The sequence below is a fragment of the Anolis carolinensis genome, unplaced genomic scaffold, assembly GCF_035594765.1.
Source record: "Anolis carolinensis isolate JA03-04 unplaced genomic scaffold, rAnoCar3.1.pri scaffold_15, whole genome shotgun sequence".
Classification (NCBI taxonomy): Eukaryota; Metazoa; Chordata; class Lepidosauria; order Squamata; family Dactyloidae; genus Anolis; species Anolis carolinensis.
This window is the reverse complement of record NW_026943826.1, coordinates 4,432,593-4,455,225: the sequence shown is the minus strand read 5'-3', so window position 1 is coordinate 4,455,225 and position 22,633 is coordinate 4,432,593. Positions and strand designations below refer to the sequence as shown.

General features: G+C 39.6%; 2 protein-coding genes across 11 annotated transcripts in view; one reads left to right on the top strand and one right to left on the bottom strand.

Annotated features, from left to right (window-relative positions):
* exosc10 (exosome component 10) overlaps window positions 1-6,966 on the bottom strand; it is a 34,784-nt gene extending 27,818 nt beyond the window's left edge. The window contains exons 1-5 of one of the 2 annotated variants that reach the window (XM_062965867.1): window positions 6,786-6,966; window positions 4,571-4,707; window positions 2,661-2,784; window positions 2,423-2,527; window positions 1,145-1,313 (exon numbers count right to left, since the gene is read on the bottom strand). In XM_062965867.1, the coding sequence (XP_062821937.1) occupies window positions 1,145-1,313; window positions 2,423-2,527; window positions 2,661-2,784; window positions 4,571-4,707; window positions 6,786-6,893 (643 nt within the window). In that variant the 5' untranslated portion in view covers window positions 6,894-6,966. The remainder of the gene's footprint in view (window positions 1-1,144; window positions 1,314-2,422; window positions 2,528-2,660; window positions 2,785-4,570; window positions 4,708-6,785) is intronic. The other variant, XM_062965869.1, reaches the window with a different exon arrangement.
* A 179-nt stretch (window positions 6,967-7,145) lies between these two features.
* The window catches only part of mtor (mechanistic target of rapamycin kinase), a 169,517-nt gene continuing 154,029 nt past the window's right edge, over window positions 7,146-22,633 (top strand). For 4 of the 9 annotated variants that reach the window (XM_062965863.1, XM_062965866.1, XM_062965861.1 and 1 more), the window contains exons 1-12: window positions 7,146-7,258; window positions 10,707-10,868; window positions 11,755-11,863; window positions 13,186-13,418; window positions 14,227-14,427; window positions 14,565-14,699; window positions 15,571-15,846; window positions 16,065-16,173; window positions 16,297-16,483; window positions 16,745-16,876; window positions 19,365-19,609; window positions 22,307-22,522. In XM_062965863.1, coding sequence (XP_062821933.1) covers window positions 10,749-10,868; window positions 11,755-11,863; window positions 13,186-13,418; window positions 14,227-14,427; window positions 14,565-14,699; window positions 15,571-15,846; window positions 16,065-16,173; window positions 16,297-16,483; window positions 16,745-16,876; window positions 19,365-19,609; window positions 22,307-22,522 — 1,963 coding nt within the window. In that variant the 5' untranslated portion in view covers window positions 7,146-7,258; window positions 10,707-10,748. The other 5 variants (XM_062965865.1, XM_062965864.1, XM_062965862.1 and 2 more) reach the window with 3 other exon arrangements.

Sequence of the window (22,633 nt, the reverse complement as noted above, 5' to 3'; positions counted from 1 at the left end):
TTCAAAATTGCTTCAAAACAAACGAAAATAACGAATTAATAACGGTTAACGGGGAAAACGAATTATTTGAGCAAGTCTAATATATATATATATATATATATATATACACACACACACACACACACACACACTAGCTGTGCCCAGCCACGCGTTGCTGTGGCGTTGTCTGGTGGTGTTGGTGAGAAATTGTTAAGGTAGTGGTGGTATTGAATGTCTGTTGAATGGTTGTTTTATGTTTAGTATGCACAATGAAGTGGATTATATGGCAGTATGAAGTCAAGATAATCCAGTTCAAAGCAGATAATATAAGATTATAAATGGGTTATATAGCTGTGTGGTAGGGCCTTGAGTCTACACTGCCATATAATCCAGTTAAAATCTGATAATCTGTGGAAGAGGCCTAAGTGAGGCCTAACTGTGCCTGCCCCTTGGGCTGAGTAGGTTGCTAGGAGACCAAGTGGGTGGAGCTTAGCCTTCAAACTGGCAACAATTGGATAAAAACTATTATTCCTCTCCCTGTAATTAGGACTTTATTTTTCTTTTCTTTTTGTTGTATCAACCTAGAGCCGTGAATGATGGGTTGTTATGTCAAATTTCGAGGTTGGGGGGCCTGTAGTTTTGTTGTTTGTTGATGTTTAATAAGCTTTTCCTTAATGCCTCCTTATTATCCAACATATTCGCTTATCCAACGTTCTGCCGGCCCGTTTACGTTGGATAAGCGAGACTCTACTGTATACCTATTAGATAATAACAACAACATCATATAATAATAACATTTATTGGGGTTAGGGACAAATATATAATATATACTGTATAACATAAATATACAATGTATCTCATCTGCAAGTAATAAAAGATATAATATAATAATAATAAAATAAAAAACATAAAAATATAATAATAATACTAATAATAATATAAAAAACTTATAGCCTTCCACATTTACTGATGCTAGGGGCACAGGACCCCTGCAAAAATGAAACTTTACAACTATATAATTTTTCTCATCTACTATAAAGTCAAACTCTAGTGAGAGTTGGGAGGAGAGATGGCCAGCCAACTTCACTGTTACTTCCAGAAGCCTTTTGCCCTCTCTCTGTTCTCCTGCCAAAGTCAGAAGAATTTCTGACCCTCGTTCACTCACCTTCCGGCAGTGGCTTCATGGCGTTGGGTTTGATGAAAAGCTTGGGGACGAAGGGGGTGTTGGAGTTGTCCACTTTCTCCCGGAACCTGAGCTGCGGGCGCAGGATGTTCCTGGCGTGGAGGAGGCGGAAGGTTTCTGGCCTGGACCGCTTGCTGGCCTCGCTGCTCTGCTAGGAGAAGACACAGGCATTAGCCACTATCTAACACGACTTTTGTTCCAGGGTTCTAAGTATCATTTCCTAACTGGTTCTATCATAAAAAAAAAACAAGGGAAAAGTTAATTCAGCTGCTAAAACTTTGTTCTGGCAGCACATCCTGCTATAGCACATTTTGCGATAGTTTTGCAACTATTATCTCGGAGACTCAACCAATTCAACATTGTGGCAGCCACAAAAACAAAGTTTCTGGAGTAGAAAAACTACTTCCAAAATCAGGACCGCACAATTAAACAGGAAATAACGCTTTCAAACCAGGAACAGAATATTTTTTTTCAAATTTTGTTACATAATGTTATTCTATGTTTGGGATGATTAGGGGGAGGTTGCCGATCGGATTTTGGGGTGGGTGGGTTGGGTGTTTAGAAATGCATTTCAATTGTATTTATTTGTTGTATTTTAATTGTATTTTTAACCTAATGCACACAGTATTCGGTTAAAAATACAATTATTTATTAAATTAAGTATTAGGTTACACAGTATTCGCCCCGATGACGAAGTGTGTTAAAGTACTGAGCTGCTGAACTTGCAGACCGAAAGGTCCCAGGTTCAAATCCCGGGAGCGGAGTGAGTGCCCGCTGTTAGCTCCAGCTTCTGCCAACTTAGCAGTTCGAAAACATGCCAATGTGAGTAGATCAATAGGTACCACTCCAGCGGGAAGGTAACAGCGCTCCATGCAGTCATGCCAGTGGCCACGTGACCTTGGAGGTGTCTACGGACAATGCCAGCTCTTCAGCTTAGAAATTGAGATGAGCACCAACCCCCAGAGTCAGACATCACTGGACTTAACATCAGGGAAAACTTTACCTTTAACACAGTATAAGCCGACCTGAATATAAGCCGACCAGGACCCTCACCCGAGTATAAGCCAAGGAGGTTTTTTTTCAGTCCAAAAAAAGGCCTGAAAAACTAGGCTTATACTCGAGTATATACAGTATATTGTTAAAAATGATACAGGAGACATGGTGAAAAATTGCTCTGCCTCTGCTTTCTTGCTTTTAGATAGTTACCAGAGAGATTGAAGGAGAGATGAACTATGTAAACAGAAGAAAGAGGAGGTTCACCTTGCGGTTCCAGCTTGAAACGATAGTCTTGGGAGGTTGCAAACCCAAAGGGAGGACTGGCTGCTGGTTTTTGTTCACGCCCGCAGCTTCGTCCAAGAGCATGCCCTGCAATCACAGAGCCACAGAGTCGGAAGGGACTCCCAAAGGCCATCCAGTCCAACCCTCTCCGGCCAGGAGGACACCACCCAAGCCCTCCACTTTATGCAGACTCCACAGACAGGAGTCTGTTCACACTCACCACGCGTTCCAAAATGGCGTCGTTGGCGTCCACCAGCAGGTCGAACTTGTCCTCCAGCTCCGTCACGGTGCTTCGGTCCCGGAGATGACTGCGGCAGCCGTGATACTGCATCACTTTGCTCATGCTGCGAGAAGGTAGAGAATATGGCTTCGTAACCATGCCTAGAAACTCTAAAAACCCTATGTATATATGTGTATGTGTGTGTGTGTGTATATATAAGTGATGGAATCCCGGCAACGGACAAAACAACAAAACTAAAGGCCCCCCAACCTCGAAATTTGACAACACAACCCATCATCCACGCCTCTAGGTTCATACAGCAAAAAGAAAAGAAAAATAAAGTCCTAATTAGAGGGAGAGTAATAATTGTTTTTATCCAACTGCTGTCAGTTAGAAGGCTAAGCTCTGCCCACTTGGTCTCCTAGCAACCCACTCAGCCCAGGGGACAGGCAGAGTTAGGCCTCACTTATAATAATAATAATTTTATTTTTGTACCCCGCCACCATCTCCCCAGAGGGACTTGGGGCGGCTCACAGATATAAAACCAGCATACAGTGATATCAAATACAAATATCAAATACGAAAACACACAAATAAATTTAAAAGGCATTAAAATAAATAAATATATAAATAAAAAATCATCTTAGGCCTCTTCCTCACTGCCTATAAAATACAGATTAACAGATTTTAACTGGATTATATGACAGTGTAGACTCAAGGCCCATCCACACAGCTGTATAACCCATTTATAATCTTATATTATCTGCTTTGAACGGGATTATCTTGACTCCACACTGCCATATAATCAACTTCAGTGTGCATTTTAGCCAGCTGTGTAGAAGGGGCCTCATATAATCCAGTTCTAAGCAGATAATATAACATTATAAATATACAGTACAGCCTCACTTATCCAACATAAACAGGCTGGCAGAATGTCAGATAAGTGAATATGTTGGATAATAACAAGGGATTCAGGAAAAGCCAATTAAACATCAAATTAGGTAATCATTATACAAATTGAGCACCAAAACATCATGTTATACAATAAATTTGACGGAAAAAGTAGTTCAATACGCAGTAATGCTATGTAGTAATTACTGTATTTACAAATTTAGCACCAAAATATCACGATGTATTGAAAACATTGACTACAAAAATGTGTTGGATAATCCAGAATGTTGGATAAGTGAGACTCTACTGTACTTTATTTCCCATACCACCATACTTCGCCACAGCATCGCGTGGCCGGGCACAGCTAGACACACACACACATATAATATAATTTACAATAATATATTATAATTATAATATATTGTATATGCATATAACATTAATAATATTATTTTGTAATACAATATAATACTAACAATACAATATAATAATATTAATTATATATTGCCTGTAGTATTATTAATAATATTACAATATATAGATATAGTACAATATGGTAATTTATTGCCAGTATTGTGCTATGCTAATAATATAATATTGTATGTAAATTTAATTTGTAAGCCGCTCTGAGTCCCCTTCGGGGTGAGAAGGGCTGGATATAAATGTATTAAATAAATAAATAAAGAGCTGAGTTGATTTAGCCCAGAGAAGGCTAAGAGAAAGGGATGTGAGAGCCATGTTTACATATTGGGAAGAAGGTCCTAAGGAGGAGGAGGAGGAAGGTTTGTTTTCTTTTGCCCTGGAGACTAGAATAAGGTTGGATTGGATGGCCCTTGGGGTCCCTTCAACTCTAGGATTCCAAGTTTTTACAGTCCTATGAAGCTTCTAATGTCAATGAGTTGGATGGCCATCTGTCGGGAGGGCTTGGAAGGTGTCCCACCGCCTGGGGGAAGAGTGGGGTTGGACTGGATGGCCTTTGGAGGTATCCTTCCAAATCTAGCATCAGACACAAGACTCACCATTGGAGTAGCCGGTCTCCTTGCGTCTCGCAATAGGCCTGGAAGCCAGGGAAGCTGCGGTAGAAATCGTATTCGTCTCCCGGCTGTGGGAGGCCATTGGAAGCCTTGGTGGCAGAGACCACGGAGCCCAGGGCATGCTGGGAAGCAAGGGCAGGACAACTGTCAGGAATTGAAGACTTGGGGGCTCAAGGCAGCTAGTTCAGCCTACAACTATCTATCTATCTATCTATCTATCTATCTATCTATCTGTCTGTTTCTACCTCTATCTATCTATCTATCTATCTATCTATCTATCTATCTATCTGTTTCTACCTCTATCTATCTATCCATCTATCTGTTTCTACCTCTATCTATCTATCTATCTATCTATCTATCTATCTATCTATCTGTTTCTACATCTATCTATCTATCTATCTATCAGTTTCTACCTCTATCTATCTATCTATCTATTTGTTTCTACTTCTATCTATCTATCTATCTATCTGTCTGTTTCTACCTCTATCTATCTATCTATCTATCTATCTGTTTCTACCCCTATCTATCTATCCCTCTGTTTCTACCTCTATCTGTTTCTACCTCTATCTGTCTGTCTGTCTGTTTCTACCCCTATCTATCTATCTATCTATCTATCTATCTATCTATCTATCTATCGATCTGTTTCTACATCTATCTATCTATCTGTTTCTACCCCTATCTATCTATCTATCTATCTATCTATCTATCTATCTGTTTCTACCTCTATCTATCTATCTATGTTTCTACCTCTATCTATCTATCTATCTATCTATCTATCTATCTATCTATCTATCCCTCTGTTTCTACCTCGATCTATCTGTTTCTACCTCTATCTATCTATCTATCTATCTATCTATCTATGTTTCTACCTCTATCTATCTATCTATCTATCTATCTATCAATCGAGATCAGTGGTTCCTAAACTTTTTTTTAAAAAAAGGATTTTTATTGCAAGGTTTGTAAGTAACAATGTTACATTTTCTTTAACAACTAGATATCATTTTTCTTGATACAATAAAACCCAATAAACAACGGATGAAAAAGGAAGAGGGGGAGGAGAGAGAGGTGGGGTCGGGCAGGTAGCAAAAAAGAAAGGGAAAGAAGTAGGGAAAAAAACTAAAAATAAAAAAAGTTATAAACACAGTTGCTATAATTTTCCTACTACAGTAGAGTCTCACTTATCCAAGCTAAACGGGCCGGCAGAAGCTTGGATAAGCGAATACCTTGGATAATAAGGAGGGATTAAGGAAAAGCCTATTAAACATCAAATTAGGTTATGATTTTACAAATTAAGCACCAAAACATCATGTTACACAACAAAATTGACAGAAAAAGTAGTTCAATGCGCATAATGTTATGTTGTGATTACTGTATTTACGAATTCAGCACCAAATATCATGATATATTGAAAATATTTACTACAAAAATGGCTTGGATAATCCAGAAACTTGGATAAGCGAGGCTTGGATAAGTGAGATTCTACTGTACTTCCAAAGCCCGTACCGTGACACTTTTCATACATACCCAGGAGGAGCAATTTGGGGTCTAAACTAATCTTAATTTGAAGTATTCTCTGTATATTCCTATGTATTTATTTCCAGAATTCTTTTGCTTTTGCACAAGTCCACCAACAGTGGAAGTACTGTATATATGAAAAATAGAACAATAAGACCTATACCTCCCAGAATCCCACTCTCAAATGGGAAAAAATAAATGAATTAAAATTATAACTACTTATGTCCTATACTCAATATAAAACTAACTGATTAATACATATTATATTAAGATAATAAGATATGGTAATAAGTTAAAACAATTCATATAATACACATGAAATATGCAAATATTATACGAAGATAATTAATTACTATAAATTTAATATATTTAAGTTAAAATATATCAATATGAAATATAAAAATAACAAAAATAAAAATAAAATTTCATTTCAATTCAATATTAAAATAAAAAGTGCCCCTTTAAGGAGTAAAACCCAAACCCAGAATGCTACAAAAGGAAATGGTTAAGAAAAGCTCCTTTTGGGGGACTACACTTCCCAAACTCCTTTAAGTGAGCTCTAAGAGTCATGCATTTGCTCTCCACGGAAAACTACATTTCCCTGCATGCTTAGCGCTCGCTTGTCAACGCGGTTCCCATTGCGCATGCGCTCTCCCGCTGGGGCCTTCTGCTCCCTCAAAACTACCTTCACGAAGGCATCTGCGTCCTCAAATCCGGGCAATACGAAGCCTATGCTGTCGGTCTCCATTGCCGTCGCCTCGGCGGGGTTGCTCAATCCTTCGCTCGCCGCCATTTGTGGTTTTTTGTAAGCGAGTGCCGCTTCTTTCCCTCACACAGCTGCCATTTTGGAAAAGAAAGCGTCACCGTATCGAGTCTCGCGAACTTCCCCGGAGACGCATTTCATTGGTTTTTCCCAAGTGCCGATCTTCGTCATTCTTTCCTTTGATTGGTCCATTTCCCCGCCGCCCCTCCCTCGCGGTGGACAGAGGCGGGGAAGGAAAGGTGGTTTGCGCGATGGGCGGGAACTAACGCCTGTCGCTTCTCCCAGCTGCGGATTCCTATTGGTCTCTGCTTTGTCCGTTTAGTATTTCGGGGAAGGTGATTGGCTAGTCAAAAGAACGGGGGTCGCAAAAGGCCAAGATGAGACTGAGGAGAGAGGTGAGTAGAAAAAGGCAATTTTGGGGGGCGAGGAGGACATTTTGGGGGACAGAAAGGTAAGAATCTCACCCCAGAAAGGTTTCCCCCAACGAAGGAGAACGTCCCTCATGGGATTTACCTCAGAATTTACCTCAGAACGGCAAGAATATGCTTTATGAGGGAAGTGATAACGATAGCAGTGATAATAATTATTTATTGCTACAGTAGAGTCTCACTTATGCAACATAAACGGGCCGGCAGAACCTTGGATAAGCGAATATCTAGGATAATAAGGAGGGATTAAGGAAAAGCCTATTACACATCAAATTAGGTTATGATTTTACAAATTAAGCACCCAAACGTCATGTTATACAACAAATTCGATAGAAAAAGTAGTTCAGTAGGCAGTAATGCTATGTAGTAATTACTGTATTTACGAATTTAGCACCAAAATATCGTGATGTATTGAAAACATTGACTACAAAAATACGTTGGATAATCCAGAACCTTGGATAAGCAAGACTCTACTGTATATGTATCAATATCAATTATATTATTAGCATAGTACAATATAAGCATTATATATTACTATATTGTACTATACCTCTATATTGCAATACTATTAGTAATATTACATGTAGTCCAGCTCGGCGTGGACTGGTCCATGAGGTCACAAAGAGTCGGAGACGACTAAACGACTGAGCAGCAGCAGCATGTAATATACAATTAATAATAGTTGCAATTAGCAGTTCTAACATTTGTACCAATATTAATAATATCAACAATAATGATAATATCCCTAATGGGATCTGCGCGCATCATCCGAAAATACATCACACAGTCCTAGACACTTGGGAAGTGTTCGACTTGTGATTTTGTGAAACGAAATCCAGCATATCTATCTTGTTTGCTGTGTCATACAGTAATAATAATAATAATAATAATAATGTAATATGAACAATAGCAAGATAATAATAATAATATAATAATAATAATACACTAGAGTCTCACTTATCCAAGATTCGCTTATCCAAGGTTCTGGATTATCCAAGGCATTTTTGTAGTCAATGTTTTCAATATATCGTGATATTTTGGTGCTAAATTTGAAGTCAAACATGACCCCCCCTCCCCAATAAAAGATAGTAATTTATAGTTTTGCTAAGGACAAGGACATCAGGCTGGATAATAAGGGCCAAGTTTTGGACAGTTTGCAAAGACAATAACAAAAACAACAAGGATACTTCCCATGTTAAATAGGGTTTCAGTATCACTTTTTATTATTGTTATTATTATTATAGTAGAGTCTCACTTATCCAACGTTCTGGATTATCCAACGCATTTTTGTCGTCCATGTTTTCAATATATCGTGATATTTTGGTGCTAAATTCGTAAATTCGGTAATTATTACATAACTTTACTGCGTATTGAACTACTTTTTCTGTCAAATTTGTTGTATAACATGATGTTTTGGTGCTTAATTTGTAAAATCATAACCTAATTTGATGTTTAATTGGCTTTTTCTTAATGCCTCCTTATTATCCAACATATTCACTTATCTAATGTTCTGCCGGCCCATTTATGTTGGATGAGACTCTACTGTATCATTATTATTATTGTTGTTGTTGTTGTTGTGATTTCTTATTGCCTATGTTATTCTCATCACTGCAATGCCTTTCCATATATCTGTGTTTAAACTGAAGCATGGTGACCTAGGCCTGACCCCTGTACCAGGAAGCCCCAAATAAAGACAGCTTGGATTCCTCTACTGACAATAGGTCTCACCCTCCAGGCTTCTGAGGACATTGGATGTCAGACCACCTGGGGAGAGATTTTCTAATCCCATCATGGATCCTGTTTCCACAGACCAGCATGGAACTGGCCAAATCAATCAATGGATCCACAAGCATCGTTGAGTCACCTATAATCTTGTGTACTGTTTGTCTCTCCTGTTGCAGCACCTCCCCCATTGGCCCATGAGGGAGTGAGGTCACAGATGGGGCTCATGGCCTCCTTGGAAGAGTCCCCTAGTGGCTCCCCCTCCGCTCTAACTTCAGAGCCAATCAGCACAGAGCTGGCCGATGGGCGGGGAGGCAGGAAATTCAAAACTAGAACTGTATAAAAGTGCATGCTTTGCTATGTTAAGGATCCCAGTCTATTTTGACGAACTGTCGCAGGCTGGCATCACTTTCAGCTGAAATTAAATAAAATACCTCGGTGGCTTTCTGCTTCAACCTGGTGAGTTATATTCTGGAGATTATTGGCTTCTATTCTCAACCAGGCCTAACTCACAGCTTGGATCTCACTGTCCAATGCTGCTCTAAATTGCTCTATAACAAGTTCATAAATACAGTAATTACAACATAACATTACTGCGTATTGAACTACTTTTTCTGTCAAATCTGTTGTATAACATGATGTTTTGGTGCTTAATTTGTAAAATCATAACCTTAATTAAAGTTGAATAGGCTTTTCCTTAATGCCTCCTTATTATCCAAGATATTCGCTTATCCAAGCTTCTGCCAGCCCGTTTAGCTTGGATAAGTGAGACTCTACTGTATCATTATTATCCTAGGCAGCAATATTTTCAATGCTATTATTTTTATCGCTATTGTTCTTACTGCTGCTAATATTATTATTATTAGCAACAATGTTGTTACTGCTGTTGCCTTAGCAAAAAAAATTTTGTTGCTTCTATTAGCAATAAAAATATTCTATTTTATTACTATTTATTTATTTATTATTTATTTATTTATTACATGCATTTATACCCCGCCCTTCTCCCCGAGGGGACTCAGAGCGGCTTACGTTCTGCCACGAGGGCCAGCAACAAATATACTATAAAACAAAACAATTAAAACATGATAAAAACATGATATTTTTTACTATTGTCACTGCTGTTTTTATTATTGTCAATATCAACCTTTGCAGGTTATAACTGCTATTATTGCTGCCATTGACAATACTATTATTATTTTTGTTCTACTGTTATTGCTGTTAAGACATTATTATTATCTTTTTATTATTGTCATCCTTGGCCACAGTGTTATTACTGCTATTATTATTATTATTCTACAGTTATTGTTCTTATTACATTATCATCATCATCACCATTATTATCCTAGTGCTATATTGAAAACATTGACTACAAAAATGGCTTGGATAATCCAGAAACTTGGATAAGCGAGGCTTGGATAAGTGAGACTCTACTGTAGTAATAATAGCAATGCTACTGTTGCCAAGACTGATAGTAAGAGTGATAATAATAGTTGCAACAAGACAGAAAATTATAATAATATTAATAATAACAGTGATGCTATGAGTAATAAGAATAGTAACAACCACATTGATTATAATATTAAATACAATAAGAATAGAAGCAATAACATTGCTGCCAAGGATAACAGTAATAATCACATTGCTGCCTTTTTTCTCCTTTTGCTTTTTCAAAACTGTTTCCTTCTGTCTCCAGGATCCTAAAGAACCCCATCAACTCTGATCCGCCACCGCCACCATGTCGGGGACCGTCATTATCCTCCAGCAGTTTGCCACCGGTCTCAAGAGCCGGAATGAAGAAACCCGGGCGAAAGCGGCCAAAGACTTGCAGCATTATGTGACCATGGAGCTCCGAGAGGTGAGAGAGAAGCCTCCTGGAACGTCAGGCTTTGAAATCAGGAGCATGAAGGAGGGAAACATGCATCCTCTTTATATCCTAGTTACCTTTACATCCCACTTCATCTCCCATGGCCTCCCAATTGTATGATATGCTTCATACAAGACCAAAACGTAGCAAGAAAAATAGGGCTCCAGATAAGAAATTTAAAAAAGAAGGTTTTAAAGATCAAGTTAGAGAGTGCTGTGTTTTTAGCTTTAATCAGTTCTAAGGATTTTAACTGTTTATTTTTAATTAATACCATTTATGTTTCATTCTATTTTAATGTTTGTATAGTTTTTGGATTTGAAATTGTATTGAAATGCTTTTAATGTCAGCCAAGTTGATTCTCCTTTGTGGAAAGAAAAAAAATGGGAATTAATAATGACAACAACAACAATAATAATAGAAAATTGTATTGCATGAAGGGGCCTAAAATGAAGGGGCCTCTTTTTAAGGAATTTGATTTTTTTTTTACCTTTTATGATGCTTTATTCTAAAATTGGTTCTGATTTTCAGTCAGAATTGTGGATTCTCTAAAAGTGGGTCTAGTGAAGAAAGCCTTTGCTTTATAGATGTTTTAGTCCTCTTCTACACTGCCATATAATCCAGATTATCAAAACAGATAGTCCACATTATCTGCTTTAAAACAGATTATCTGAGCCTACACTGTGATATAATCAAGTTCAAAGCAGATGATGTGGATTTTATATGGCAGTGTAGAAGGGACTTTAGACATCATTGGATAGGATTTGAGGAAGTTGCAAGCCACCTGAATGGCCATAGGTTCTCTGTTCTTAGGATCTTCAGTGTTCACAAGCAGTGCTCAGTAGACTGAACTCTTTCTTCCTCTTTTCCTTTGGCGTAGATGAGCCAAGAGGAATCCACTCGTTTTTATGACCAGCTGAATCACCACATCTTTGAATTGGTCTCTAGTTCAGATGCAAATGAGAGGAAAGGAGGGATTCTGGCTATAGGTGAGTACTTGAGTCTTCAATCTAAAGCACAGTGGTCTGCAGTTTGGTTAGGCCTTTGTTTGTCAACCTATGACAAGTTTACAGGATGCAGTTATAATATGATAATATGGCAGCAACATGGAACTGTTGGGAGTGCTGATCTGCTAGGTAGCTTGAAAAGTGCTGGTATAAAGCAAGGTGGCTCTCTGTTAGTAATAAAGATTCTGCACAATCTTGTTGCCCTTTGTCTTCTACCCAATATGCTGATACCTCCTTCCTTTGTATGGATATTTATTGCTTTGACCAATTAAATCCCATTGCTCTTTAAATATTAAGACTGCACTGGGACTGTGTTGTCAAAGGCTTTAATGGCCAGAATCACTGGTTGCTGTGAGTTTTCCGGGCTGTATGGCCATGTTCCAGAAGCATTCTCCTAATGTTTGCCTGCGTCTATGGCAGGCATTCTCAGGTTGTGATGTCTGTTGGAAACCAGGCAAGTGGGGTTCATATATCTGTGGAATAATATCCAGGTTGGGAGAAAACTTGTCCGTTTGAGGCAAATGTGAATGTTACAATTGGCTACCTTGATTATCATTGAATAGTGTTGCAGCTTTAAAGCCTGATTGCTTCCTGCCTGGGGGAATCCTTTGTTGGGAGGTGTTACCTGACCCTGATTGTTTCCTGTCTGGAATTCTTTTGTTTTCAGAGTGTTGTTCTTTATTTCCCGTCCTGATTCTAGAGTTTTTTTAATACTGCTAGCCAGATTTTGTTCATTTTCATGATTTTCTCCTTTCTGTTGAAATTGTCCACATTCTTGTGGACTTCAGTGGCTTATCTGTGTAGTTTGACATGGTGGTTGAAATGCACTGACATTTCATATGTAGCAAGGTGGGAAAATGTTGACCCTCCATATATTTTTGAACCTCAATTCCTAGAATGTAAGGAATGATGGGAACTGTATTGAGGATATCTGGAGGATTCAAATCTTGATATGCAGAGTAATTTTTTCTATTTACCTAAATGGTGAATTGTTTTCTTGTCGTAGTTGGTAGTTGAGCAGAATCTAGTAGAAATCTATTTTAACCTTTCACTGGAATATGTGCATACATATCAATTGTTGACTAACCCTGACATGGTCTGAATCAAGGTTTACGCACGAGGTTCCGGTTGAATGGATTCAATTACATAGATGTTTTATAATGTATTTTAATAGTGTTATTAACTGATTTGTATGTATTGTTTTGCTTTTAATGATTGTGTTTTGGGCATTGAGAAAGGCGGGGTAAAAATGCTGTAAATAAATAAATAAAAGGAAATTTCCTGGCTCTGTTTCATTTCCTCAGCGAGCCTGATTGGCGTTGAGGGAGGCAATGCCACCCGCATTGGCCGCTTTGCCAACTACTTGAGGAACCTCCTCCCCTCCAATGATCCTGTAGTGATGGAGATGGCCTCCAAGGCCATTGGGCGCCTCGCCATGGCGGGAGACAACTTCACCGCCGAATATGTGGAGTTTGAAGTGAAGCGGGCTCTGGAGTGGCTTGGAGCGGACAGGAATGAAGGCCGAAGACATGCGGCAGTAAGGAAGCACATCTTTGGATCACTTTTGAGGGATTTTGGAGTGGTAGATTTGGGAGAGATGAGAATGGACTGTGCTTAGTAAAGGTAAAGGTTTCCCCTGATGTTAAGTCCAGTCATGTTCAACTCTGGGGGTTGGTGTTCATCTCCATTTCTAAGCCGAAGAGCTGGAGTTGTCCGTAGACACCTCCAAGGTCATGTGGCCATCATGACTGCATGGAACGCCGTTAACTTCCCACCGGAGCAGTACCTATTGATCTACTCACATTTGCATGCTTTCGAACTGCTAGGTCTGCAGAAGCTGTGGTTAATAGCGGGCGCTCATTCCACTCTCCGGATTCAAACCTGCGACCTTTTGGTCCGCAAGTTCAGCAGCTCAGTGCTTTAACACAATCATTTTTTTAAATAGTGCAAGTTGGTCTTCTCTTTAAAAAAATTAAATCAAATTACATTCTGGAATTGTAGAGTGATCTCCCATACCGGAACTGTAAGCATAAGGCACCAAAATCATTTCATGCCTTATTTAGTGGCTTCTCTGTGTGTGTGTGTGTGTGAGTGCAAAACTCTCTGTTTAACTGGGTTATGCCTAATGTTTTTTCACTATATTGTAGTAGTTTGAGTATTGGTCTATGATTCTGGAGACCAGGGTTCAAATCCCCACAAAGGCTGTGGAAACCCAATCTCTCAACCTCTGAAAAGCTTGCCAAGAAAACCCCGCAACATGTTTTCTTTTAGGGGTGAAAATGACTTGAAGTCCCACAACAACAGTTTTCAACTTCCTCCGCTCCTTCTATTTTCCCTCTTTCTAGGTCTTGGTTCTACGAGAGCTGGCCATCAGCGTCCCCACGTTCTTCTTCCAGCAAGTGCAGCCATTTTTCGACAACATCTTTGTTGCCGTCTGGGACCCAAAGCAGGCCATTCGTGAAGGAGCTGTTTCGGCTTTACGCGCCTGCCTCATCTTGACCACCCAGCGGGAGTCAAAAGAGATGCAGAAACCACAGTGGTACCGGGTAACAGGAGTCCTTCCTTCCTTCCTAGAATACTGTACCATTCTTTTGGTTGCCAAATTAGTATCTTAGAGGTTGTTCGAAGAGGAATATGATTGTTCGTAGCTTTCCCTTGCTAAGGATTAGTGATGTAATTTCAGCAAACCTATGAGGAAGCTGAGAAGGGCTTTGATGAGACTGTGGCCAAGGAGAAGGGGATGAATCGTGATGACCGCATCCATGGTGCCTTACTGATCCTGAATGAGCTAGTGCGCATCAGCAGCATGGAGGGAGAGGTGAGTAGTTATGATAGGGCAGCCAGACTGTTGAGTGAACCATCTAGAAAAGACTTTTCCTACTCTGAATGGTGACAGCATTAAAAAAAAATACCAAAACAAATAAAGGGTGGAGAACCACTAGCCCTCCAAGAGTCTTTCATTACAACTCTCATAATCCCTTATGGCTGAATATACTACTTGGAGCCTCTAGAAACCAGGGTTTGAATCCTGACTTGCCATCAAAACCCACTAAGTAACTTTGGGCAAGTTATACTCTCAAACCTTTTGAGGGGCAAAGGTAAACACCCTCTGTCAAGATCTTGCCAAGAAAACCCCATGACAGATTGGCCTTAGGGTTATCATAAGCCTTAAGGCACACAGCAATGACAACAAATGTCTCAGTTCCCTTTCTGTCTTCATAATACTGTAATTTAGGTTTTTCTCTCCTTGCTTTTTGGTATTGTGGTCTTTACATAGTTTAACATGATTATCACTTTATTATCTGTGTTTATTCATGATTGAAAAATCAGTTGCAGAACCTCCAGGAATGAAAAAATTAAACCACGACTATTTACCTCAGTATTGTCAAGATAGCAAGAATATATATGTGTATGTGTGTGTGTATGTATGTGTGTATGTATGTGTGTGTTGCTCCTGCATCTCAACCAATAGATTTCCTCAAATACCCTATTAGTTGTTAAGACTCTGTGGAACACAGTGTACTAATTACTTAAAGCAGGAGCATTACTGCCTTTTATATTAGTTATGTTACATATGGGATGCTGGGTTAGAACATACATTGTTTCTCTCATCCAGCAAAGCTCTTGTCCTTCTCCTGTGTTAAGTGGTCCTCTCTAATACTCATCTTACATTTCTCCCCTTCATCCAGCGTCTCAGAGAAGAGATGGAGGAGATCACACAGCAGCAGTTGGTGCATGACAAATACTGCAAAGACCTGCTGGGCTTCGGGACCAAACCTCGGCACATCACCCCTTTCTCCAGCTTCCAGTCTGTTCAGCCGCAGCAGTCCAATGCTTTGGTGGGGCTGCTGGGGTTCAGCCCCCATCCGGGGATGATGGGTTTTGGTGCGTCTCCTGTCCCAGCCAAGTCAACATTGGTGGAGAGCCGGTGTTGCCGAGAGCTGATGGAAGAGAAGTTTGATCAGGTAGAGTTGAGCTCTTCCTTGCAATTTTCCCACTTCTGTGGGAGTCCTATCCTCCTCCTGATTGTGGAATATATAGTGATCTGTAGTGATCAACTACAGATTGCAGTTTTGATCCCAGAATAATGGGATCCCAGATTTGTGCATGCAGCTACCCCTTCTTTCCCTGTTTTGTGAAAGACTGTTTGGCATATTGACTTATTACTGTCCTTATTTGTCAGGTCTGTTACTGGGTGCTGAAGTGCCGAAGCAGCAAGAACTCTCTGATCCAAATGACTGTCCTCAGTTTACTGCCACGGCTGGCTGCTTTCCGCCCTTCTGCTTTCACAGGTGAGAGTTAGCATTTGGGTAGCTATACATTACTTATTCTTGAGCTGTCAGGGTATACATATATATTATTTTAAAAAAATAACCATACCCCCCCCTTTGTTTTGTTTTGTTTGATACCACCAGCTGACCACTACCTTCCAGACACCATGAATCATGTCCTGAGCTGCGTTAAGAAGGAAAAGGAGCGGACAGCTGCTTTCCAGGCCCTTGGCTTGCTCTCGGTTGCTGTACGATCAGAATTCCAGATTTACCTCCCCAAGGTCCTGGAGATTATCAAGGGGGCTCTGCCACAAAAGGACTTCACCCACAAGTAAGTGAATACTCACACCAGTTGGAAGCAAGCTGGGACATATAGGAAAAATTCTGCATCAAATCTAGAGATTCCTACTTAGAACATATTCATCTCATCTGCAACAGTTAAACCTGTAAATGTGGAAGGGTTGGCTAGATATATCAAGCTGTATACAAATATCTAGAGATAATAAATGAGTTGCCTGTCTTTCTCCTTGGGATAAGTGTCAGTATGACGATTGTTTCCATATGGCTCATCTGTTGTTCTGATGCACCCCAGCAGGAGACAGAAGTCTGTACAGGTGGATGCCACTGTCTTTACCTGCATCAGCATGTTGGCACGGGCGATGGGTCCTTCTATCCAGCAAGACATCAAGGAGCTTCTGGAACCCATGTTGGCCGTGGGGCTGAGGTAGGGACTGTCTTCTACATCTCTTCACCACTGTGTGGCTCTTCTAGTCTGGAATGTATTTTCCTTGGTTATAAAATAAAAAAAATTCTATGACAGCTGACTGATATGAGAACTGCACATAGCCCTGTTAAGCCATGTGTCATGTGTATTTCTTATCACAAAAACAGCAGGAGGTTGAATAGACTTCAGATTTGCAGGTTGTTTTACTGGAAGCCATGTGTGAAAGAGCATATGACTGGTTTCTCCTGTGTCTTTTCCTTTGTGGTGTGTCTATTCGTTTCCATTGTTAAATAATTAGAAATCACTGGGTTGCTGTGAGTTTTCCGGGTTGTCTGGCCATGTTCCAGAAGCATTCTCTCCTGACGTTTCACCCACATCTATGGCAGTCATCCTCAGAGGTTGTGAGGCCTGTTGGAAACTAGGCAAGTGGGGTTTATATATCTGTGGAATAATGTCCAGGGTGAGAGAAAGAACTCTTGTCTGCTTCAGGCAAGTGTGAATGTTGCAATTGGCCTGCTTGATTACCATTTCATGGCCTTGCAGCTTCAAAGTCTGTCCGCTTCCTTCCTGGGGGAATTATTTGTTGGGAGGTGTTAGCTGGCCCTTATTGTTTTATGTGTGGAATTCCCCTTTTTCTGAGTATTGTTCTTTATTTACTCTCCTGGTTTTAGAGTTTTTTTTTGTTAAATAATGGGAGCCAGATTGTGATCATTTTCATGGTTTCCTCCTTTCTATTTTTTATTTTTGTGTCACTACTTGGGCTGAATATATGTTGGCTGTTGTAGGTGAATCTGATGCAACTGGAGCATAGATTGCTTCTGTTACAGTCTTTTTTGTGCTTTCCGTATGCTGTGGATGTGAAGGGTTTATGCTGAAAGAGTAGACACTATTTTGCAAAATATCACATATTTGTGTGTCTGTTGAAAGAGCAGTGCTGTGTCAGTATTTCAAGAATTTCTGGAATTCTGCATAAATACCCGAGATGGCCTTTTTGCCTACTTCCGGCATCTCAGATATCGCCTCTGAGGCAAATGCCCACGAAAGCAAATACTTTTAGTTGCCAACCAAGGGCTGAATTCTTTGTCTCTGACCTCCTCCGACCTTCTAGACAGGAGTTAAACCATCTCATGGGATGACAAACAGATCTCGGGTCTTAAAATGAATCATTTTCTTGTTTTCCAAGAGATTCCTGTCAACCAGCTCATAAAAAAATCATTGCCTATGTGAGGAAGTGAAAATGATGTGTATGTTTTGAATTATTTGTGGATTCCCAAGGCTTTGGTATTAGAGCTTATCGGGGCAACTTGTGGTTTGTGAAATGATACTGAACTGCAATGTTCCTGATTCTTGATCAGCAGGAGGTCACCAGATGGTTCTGTTTGTGAGCACAAGTTAAACATGAGCCAACAGTGTGAATCAGCAGCTAAACAAGCTAATGGGATTTTGGGCTGCATCAAAAGGAGTATAGTGTCTAGATCAAGAGAAGTCATGGTGCTGCCCCCCTTTATTCTGCTTTGGTCAGACCTCATCTAGAATCACACAGTGTCCAGTTATGGACCCCACAATTTAAAAAAGATACCGACGTTTTGGAACATGTCCAGGGAAGGGTGACTAAAATGATCAAAGGTTGGAGACATGGCATCTTTTTTATTTTATTTTTTTCCAGTTTTTTTAATTTAAATTATTGAAAACTTTTGAATTTTACATATTCAGTGCTTAAAACATACATTCTTAAACAAATTTGCAATACAGAGTTATGTATATCATAGCTCCTATAACATTTTCACTCTCTAACTATATTACATACTCATATTATTTATCTTTGTTACCCCTCACCTAGTGCTATCCCTTCACCTCAGACCAGCCAATTACAATATTTATTTCCAAAATTCCATTGTTTCTTTTACAGGTTTTTCCCCCTTACCTTCTACGTATACAAACTCTATACGTTTTCCCCATATTTTCCCATACCAGAAGCATCTTAAAGAGCTGGATGTGTTTAGCCTGCAAAAGAGAAGGCTGACAGGAGACATGATAGCCATGTATAAATAGGTGAAGGGATGTAATAAGGAAGATGGAGCAAGCTTGTTTTCTGCTGTCCTGGAGACTAGGACTCGGAGACTAGGACTTGGAGCAATGGGTTCAAATTGCAGAAATAATAATTTCACCTGAACATTAGGAAGAACTTTAAAACCCCGAGAGTTATTCAACAGTGGAACTTTCTGCCTCAGTATGTGATGGGGGCTCCTTCTTTGGAGGCTATCTGTTGGGGATGCTTTGATTGTGCTTTTCCTGTATGACAGGGGTGAAATAGATTGCTCATGTCATCTTTTCCAACTCTATCATTCTGTGATTCGAAGTGACGTTCAGGGCTTCTTTTCAATATTTGTCCTTTAACGACCATCCTTTGAATTTGGACAAGAGAGAGTCCTAAGGTTATGTGTCCATTGGACTGAGTTGATGGTGTGGCCCTGTATCTCCCCCTCAGCCCTGCCTTGACTGCCGTGCTGTACGACTTGAGCCGCCAGATCCCGCAGCTGAAGAAGGAGATTCAGGACGGGCTGCTGAAGATGCTCTCGATGGTTTTGATGCACCGACCCCTGCGCCATCCAGGCATGCCCAAAGGCTTGGCCCACCAGCTCTCTTCCCCCAGCCTCACTAACATCCCTGAGGCCAATGACGTGGGCAGCATCACCCTTGCCCTCCGCACGCTGGGCAGCTTTGAGTTTGAAGGTAAACAGATCCTGAAAGAGAGGAGTGGTGGGCCTATAGCGCTGAGTAGGGGTCACTAAGGAACTACAGAAATGGACAATATATTTGGAATGGATAAAAAGAGGCAAAGCCAATGCAAATATTGTACAGAGATGGGTAAAGTTGAACTCATGGATGGACTTAAAGTTCTAATGGAAATTGTGGTATGGGGTAGGGCTGGGGGGAGGGAAGGGAAAAAAAGAATGAATAGAATGATGATATATTAGATAAGTGAGCAGACAATATAGAATGGAAGAGGGTGGAGAAATGTAATAGATAAACAATGTGTAGGTATGTAATAAATGTGCAATCTACTCACAACATGAAATATAAGATAATATCAATTATATATATATATATATATACACACACACACACATACACATACACAGTAGTCTCACTTATCCAAGCCTCGCTTATCCAAGCTTCTGGATTATCCAAGCCATTTTTGTAGTAAATGTTTTCAATATATCGTGATATTTTGGTGCTAAATTCATAAATACAGTAATTACAACATAATATTCCTGCGTATTGAACTACCTTTTCTGTCAAATTTGTTGTATAACATGGTGTTTTGGTACTTAATTTGTAAAATCATAACCTAATTTGATGTTTAATAGGCTTTTTCTTAATCCTTCCTTATTATCTAAGATATTCGCTTATCCAAGCTTCTGCCGGCCCGTTTAGCTTGGATAAGTGAGTCTCTACTGTATTTTTAAAAACCCACTAAGAAACTAGATGCCCCCCAGATGCTCAGTGGCTTGTATTTTTATCTGCCTTCTTCTTCACACCTTAAATGGACTGGATAAGGTTTCTGAATCTTTAGGTCAACACTGGGGAAAATTGGGGTTGAAATAAATAGGAATGAGAGAGGATTTTAACAGTTTATATTTAACAATGTTAATATTTAATTCTATTTTACTGTTTGTATATTTTTAGGTTTTAAATAACATTGTATTGGTTTTACTGTAAGCCACTTTGAGTGGCGGGGGGATAACGATGATGATGTTGTGGATGATGATTATTATGATAATAATAATAATAATAATAATAGGGCACTCTTTTGATCTGGCTGATTCTGAACTGGAACTCAGCCAGGATCTGAAAGTAGTAATTGAGAATAATAATAACAATAATAATAATAATTTTATTTTTATACCCCGCCTCTATCTCCCCAAAGGGGACTCAGGGCGGCTTACATGGGGCCATGCCCGAATAAAAACTATAGCAATATAAAACACAACAATAGACAAAAAACGTGCACAATTATAAAAAGTTAAACATTAGCCAATAAAAACAAATGACAAGAACTAATAAAAACATGGATTCAACTTTGATTAAATCATTATTTTCATCTTCAATATAAATGTGCTTATGTATCCTTAGAGTGAAATAATACATGTAATAATAAAAATAATAAATGCAGTAAAATAATAAATGTAATAATAAAGAGTAAAATAATAAATGTAAAAGTAACAATAATAATAAAAATAGAGTAAAATAAATGTAAAAGTAACAACAATAATAGAGTAAAATAATAAATGTAATAATAATAATTAATAGAGTAAAACAATAAATGTAATAATAATAATTTATAAAATAATAAATGCAACAATAATAATAAGAGAAAAATAATAAATGTACCATATATACTCGAGTATAAGCTGACCTGAATATAAGCCAACCAGGACTCTCACCTGAGTATAAGCCGAGGGTTTTTTTTTTCAGTCCGAAAAAAGGGCTGAAAAACTCGGCTTATACTCGAGTATATACAGTAACAATAATAATAATAATACAACTATGTGGTCTAAATGATTCATTGGAACTTATGCCTCAAGTACCACCTCCCAGCAGCAAAGAACTGGTGGGATCACAAACCTGCAAAAGTATTGGAAAATGAGCACGCAAAGATACTGTGGGACTTCCGAATCCAGACTGACAAAGTTCTGGAACACAACACACCAGACATCACAGTTGTGGAAAAGAAAAAGGTTTGGATCATTGATGTCGCCATCCCAGGTGACAGTCGCATTGACGAAAAACAACAGGAAAAACTCAGCCGCTATCAGGACCTCAAGATTGAACTTCAAAGACTCTGGCAGAAACCAGTGCAGGTGGTCCCCGGTGGTGATGGGCACACTGGGTGCCGTGCCAAAAGATCTCAGCCGGCATTTGGAAACAATAGACATTGACAAAATTATGATCTGCCAACTGTAATAGGCCACCCTGCTGGTATCTGCGCGCATCATCCGAAAGTACATCACACAGTCCTAGACACTTGGGAAGTGTTCGACTTGTGATTTTGTGATATGAAATCCAGCATATCTATCTTGTTTGCTGTGTCATAATAAAATAATAATAATAATAATAATAATAATAATAATAATAATAATAATGTCTTTTCTGCCACTGGACCCCAAAAGGAGCCAAAGCGGCACGGAAACACCAATAGTAAATAGAAGAAGCCCCAAACTTGGGTTACACCTCCCAACAAAGGATTCCCCCAGAAAGGAAACAGCCAGGCTTTGAAGCTGCGAGGCCATTCCGTGCTAATCAAGCAACATTGCAAGGCAATGAGTAAAGGAACTGCTCAAACCCCCCAGTATAAGTTCAGAATAATGAGATGTTATACCTGCAAGGGTATCTCCCTACCATCTGACTCCTTCTGTCTCTTTTTAGGACACTCTCTGACTCAGTTTGTGAGGCACTGTGCCGACCATTTCCTCAACAGCGAGCACAAGGAGGTCCGGATGGAGGCTGCTCGCACCTGCTCACGTTTGCTGACTCCTTCCATCCACCTGATCAGCGGACATGCCCATGTTGTGAGCCAGACAGCTGTGCAGGTGGTGGCGGACGTCCTGAGCAAATTGTTGGTGGTTGGCATCACAGACCCAGGTGAGTTCGGAGGCCATGGGCAGATAGGTTACTGTGAGTCTTTCAAGCTGTATGGCCATGTTCCAGAAGCTTTCTCTCCTGACGTTTCACCCACATCTGTGGCAGGCATCC